This window comes from Vicia villosa, linkage group LG3 (genome assembly GCF_029867415.1).
Source record: "Vicia villosa cultivar HV-30 ecotype Madison, WI linkage group LG3, Vvil1.0, whole genome shotgun sequence".
NCBI lineage: Eukaryota > Viridiplantae > Streptophyta > Magnoliopsida > Fabales > Fabaceae > Vicia > Vicia villosa.
In genome coordinates this window covers 141,792,563-141,794,849 of record NC_081182.1, presented here as the reverse complement: position 1 = coordinate 141,794,849, position 2,287 = coordinate 141,792,563, and the positions used below count along the sequence as shown (strand labels likewise).

At 32.7% G+C, this 2,287-nt stretch overlaps 1 protein-coding gene across 1 annotated transcript; it reads right to left on the bottom strand.

Annotated features, from left to right (window-relative positions):
• Positions 1-649: 649 nt before the first annotated feature.
• LOC131659080 (uncharacterized) lies at positions 650-1,951 on the bottom strand. The gene has a single exon (XM_058928321.1). It carries the CDS (start codon positions 1,949-1,951, stop codon positions 650-652), a length of 1,302 nt encoding a protein of 433 aa, XP_058784304.1.
• Between the last annotated feature and the right edge of the window lie 336 nt (positions 1,952-2,287).

Here is a 2,287-nt window from a genome sequence, read left to right as displayed (position 1 = left end):
CAATTAATGAATTTACAAAAAATATAAAACCGGCTACTGCATATTTTTGCGGCTAATATATGGGCCTCGTGTAATGCCCATGTTATTTATTCATTCCTAATGTTTTATATATATATATATATATATATATATATATATATATATATATATATATATATATATATATATATATATATATATATATATATATATATATATATATATATATATATATATATATATATATATATATATAGAGGATCATAATACTAGGGTTAATGATTACAAATTAATATTATAAAATTTTTTGACAAGCAACTAATATTATATACTTAGAGCATCTCCAACCGTGAACCTATTTTTGGGTTCCTTGTGGGACTTATTAAGCCACGTCAGCTTGAAGCAACTCAACTAAATTTTATCTCCAATGGTGCAACTCTGAAGAACCCATATTGGGTCCCACAATTTTACTTTAGTTATTAATATTTTATTCATATTAAATTTTATAGTAATTAAAATAATAATTTAAATTATTTAAATTAAAATTGATATAAAATAAATAAAATTCAAATTGAACTTATAATTTAAAATGATAATTAATATTAATCTCAAATACATGACTTATAATTAAAAACAATAAAAATAAATAACATCACATAATAAATTAAACTTAAACTTCATCATCTACATGTCCAAAACGTTCCCAAATATACTCGACTAAATTTCCTTGAAGTTGACGATGAACTTGTTTTTCTCGAATACTTGCTCTTCTTTGTAGTCTTGTTGCAAGATTCGGATGAGGACCGCTAAATGTTTCGGTTGTTGAGTTGTTGTCATCCACATTATCATAAGAGTAATCAAAATTACCTCCATATGTATGTCGTTCGTCTTCAACAATCATGTTGTGCAATATGATGCATGCATATATGGTATGCTTGAGGGTGTCCATGTGCCAAGCACGTGCTGGGCCACGTATAATTGCAAATCGAGATTGAAGCACTCCAAATGCCCGCTCCACATCTTTTCTAGCTGATTCTTGATGTTGAGCAAATAACTTTTTCTTTTCTCCCTGTGGCATTGAAATGGTTTTGACAAATGTAGCCCACTCAGGATATATACCATCTGCTAAATAATACCCCATATTATATGGTGTCCCATTGATTGTATATTGCACATTGGGAGCATGTCCTTCCAAAATATCGTTAAACACATTAGATTGGTTTAACACATTAATGTCATTGTTTGAACCTGCAATACCAAAAAAAGCATGCCAAATCCATAAGTCTTGTGATGCCACTGCTTCAAGCATGATTGTGGGCTTACCATGATCACCTCGACAAAATTGTCCTTTCCATGCAACAGGACAATTTTTCCATTCCCAATGCAGACAATCAATAGAACCCAACATACCTGGAAAGCCACGTGACTCTCCCATTTGTAAAAGATGTTCAACATCAGTGTTGTTAGGCTTTCTCAAATACTCAGCCCCAAATACAGCATTCACGCCCTGAACGAATCTTTGTAAGCACTCAATTGAAGTGCTTTCACCGATTCGAACATACTCGTCTACAATGTCAGCAGCAGACCCATACGCCAACATACGAATAGCAGATGTACATTTCTGCAATGGTGAAAGACCCATTTTACCAGTTGCATCGACCCTCATTTGGAAATATTCATCATGATTTCCAAGGGCATCTACAATTCGAAGAAATACATGCCTATGCATTCTGAACCTTCTTCGGAATTGAACATCTGTGTATACTGGATTTTCCGAGAAGTAGTCATTGAACAATCGATTATTCCCTTCTTCACGACCTCGATCTATCGTTGTTCTTTTCTTTGGCCTAGAGGAACTTCCAGATTGAAGTTCATTCTGAGGCTCTTGTTCTTCATCACTGTCGTCCATAAATTCTTCTTCAACCAAGTCCCAAAATTCTTGATCGTAATTATCTGAATTGTCTGAATCCATTTTAGTAAATAATGAGAGAAGAATAAGATGAGAATGAGAAAATAATGACATAAGTGGTAGTATATATAATAGTTTGAATAACGGCTAGTTTGAATAACGGCTAGTTTGAATAACGGCTAGTTTGAATAACGGCTAGTTTGAATAACGGCTAGTTTGAATAACGGCTAGTTTGAATAACGGCTAGTTTGAATAACATAATATTTATTATAATTTAAAGTGGTACTAATGACCATGTTACTGTTTACGGTGATTTCCGGTAAACAACCGCTAGTCTTCCAAACTATAATAAATATGATTTGGTTACTCGCAGGATCGACTAGATTGATCCTAGGACAC